General features: G+C 43.9%; 1 protein-coding gene across 1 annotated transcript; it reads left to right on the forward strand.

Annotated features, from left to right (window-relative positions):
- The first annotated feature begins 864 nt into the window (after positions 1-864).
- Positions 865-1,824, forward strand: LOC123948767 (olfactory receptor 51G1). The gene has a single exon (XM_046015921.1). It carries the CDS (start codon positions 865-867, stop codon positions 1,822-1,824), a length of 960 nt encoding a protein of 319 aa, XP_045871877.1.
- Positions 1,825-2,549: the final 725 nt, after the last annotated feature.

Raw genomic sequence — 2,549 nt, forward strand, 5'->3', positions numbered from 1 at the left:
ATTAGAGGCTTTCCTGACCATTTTAGGTTTCTTTTTATTATTTCTATTTCAGATCTGATGCATACCTCCTCTGCACCCTCATCTCTACATCTAACACCAGTTTAACAGCCTTGATGTTGGAAACTCACAACTCTTGTGATATCTCCCAAAACAAAGCCCCAGTGTACCCTTTCCTAGAGTTACTTGTTTTCTGAAGATCCTGTTTCTTCTCAGACATTTCTCAGTACCAGACTTCAGATTTGTGCAACACAATTTTCATCCTTAGTCACCGAGGGATTTTATACAGATTCAGGAAAGGCATCACTGTGGTCACAAGTTATAAGCTCAAAGAGTTCGGTGACCATTTACTCAATGCTTCCTCTGCATTCCCCTGCAGACTAAACATTGTGGAATAAAGCACAATTCCCAGCCAAATTAAAAATACATTTAAAGGCATATGATAGGCACTTGATCCTAGTACGCAATTATGCAAAATCATGTATAGTACTAATTCCCTGTATATATGATACAGATTCTGAATTCTTTAGTTGATTAAACTGGACTCTTCTCAGGGAGGAACATATGAAAAAGGTGCCATCTGAGGTGACCTCATTAAACCACTGAGAGTCCAACACGGGCAGACATACCACCATAAGGCTAAATCCTATGGCATCCATACACTACAGAAATCCCCTGTAAAAGTCCCCATCCTAGACCCTCTAGAAAATAGTAATAGATCAAGTCCCCCAGTTCTTTCTCATTTCATCTGCAGATGCTTTCTCTCTCACTGGTCCCAGGACACTTTGGTGAGTGAGAATTCAGTTCTATCACTCTCCAGGAATCCCATTCTTGATTGGAGGTTGGTGAATCCAAGACTGTAAAGCCATGACAGTCTCTTATAATAGCAGCCTCCAAAAAGCCACTTTCTTTCTCACGGGCTTTCAAGGTCTGGAAGATCTCCAGGGCTGGATCTCTATTCCCTTCTGCTTCATCTACTTGACAGTTATTGTAGGAAACTTTAGCATCCTCCACATCATCCGTACTGATGTCACCCTCCATGAACCCATGTACTATTTCTTGGCCATGTTGGCCCTGACAGACTTGGGCCTTTGTCTATCTACACTGCCCACCGTGTTGGGCATCTTCTGGTTTGATGCCAGAGAGATTGGCATTCCCGCCTGCTTCACTCAGCTCTTCTTCATCCATACCTTGTCTCTGGTAGAGTCTTCAGTTCTACTGTCCATGTCCATTGACCGCTATGTGGCCATCTGCAACCCACTGCGCTACTCCACAGTCTTGACACCCGCACGTATTGTCAAGATGGGGCTGAGCTCAATGCTGAGAAGTGCCCTCCTCATCCTGCCCCTGCCATTTCTCCTTAAACGTTTCCAGTACTGCCGCTCCCATGTCCTGGCCCATGCCTATTGTCTGCATCTAGAGATCATGAAGCTGGCCTGCTCTAGCATCATTGTCAATCACATATATGGGCTCTTTGTTGTGGCCTGCACTGTTGGCGTGGATTCACTGCTCATCTTCCTCTCCTATGCTCTCATCCTCCGCACTGTGCTAAGCATTGCCTCCCGCCAGGAGCGACTTCGAGCCCTCAACACTTGTGTCTCCCACATCTGTGCTGTGCTGCTCTTCTACATTCCCATGATTGGCTTGTCTCTTGTGCACCGCTTTGGTGAACATCTGCCCCGTATTGTACACCTCCTCATGTCTTATGTGTATCTACTGGTACCACCTCTCATGAACCCCATTGTTTATAGTATCAAGACCAAGCAAATCCGCATCCGCATTGCTAAGAAGTTTGAATTTGTAAAAGCCTTTAGGGGTTTTCAATAAGACTGGGTTAAGATGAAGGGAGGGAGTTCAGGCCATCAAGTCTATTGATATTTTTATTTTCCAGTGAATCAGTAGCAGATTACCTCCTCAAGCAGCTTCTAGAAACTTCCTGGTGATTCCAGCTGGTTCCTCAGCTGCTTTTCAGAAAGTCAACAGTAACCCCCATACACACCTTCTTGGAAAATTTCATCAGTCTTCCAACAAGTGGTTCTCCACCAACCAGCTTTAGCCTAAGTGTGAACCAGCTTTGGCTCAGAAACCTAGGGAACTCTCTTGTCATTCAATGAACTTCACTCATATTCTCTCCATCAACATCCAAACGCTAGCCATAGGGTTGGTTCTTCCCCTGAAAACTTGTTTCTTCCTTGAATCTCCCTCAGCCCTAGAGTACCCTTTATGATTCTTTCTTTCCCACTCTTAGTTGATTCCTTGTTACTGTAATCTCTTATTAATGAATAAATGAAACTTTTCTGTTAAATTCCTGTGTGGTTTTTTTCTTCTGATTGGACCCTAACTAACACAGTTCTTTGATTTATCAGTTCTACTCCCCGTTTTGATCTAGTATCTTAAAGGAACCAGTTAGCATCTAGGAACTGTGACTTGCCAGATGAATCCTATTTCTGTGTGAAACTCAAACTCTCTGGTCTCGGATTCATCTCTTCTATGCCTCAGCCAACTGAAGTTGAAGATTTCTTCCAGAATCTTCCAGAGTCTTTGCACCACCC

Source organism: Meles meles, chromosome 8, assembly GCF_922984935.1.
Source record: "Meles meles chromosome 8, mMelMel3.1 paternal haplotype, whole genome shotgun sequence".
Lineage (NCBI taxonomy): Eukaryota > Metazoa > Chordata > Mammalia > Carnivora > Mustelidae > Meles > Meles meles.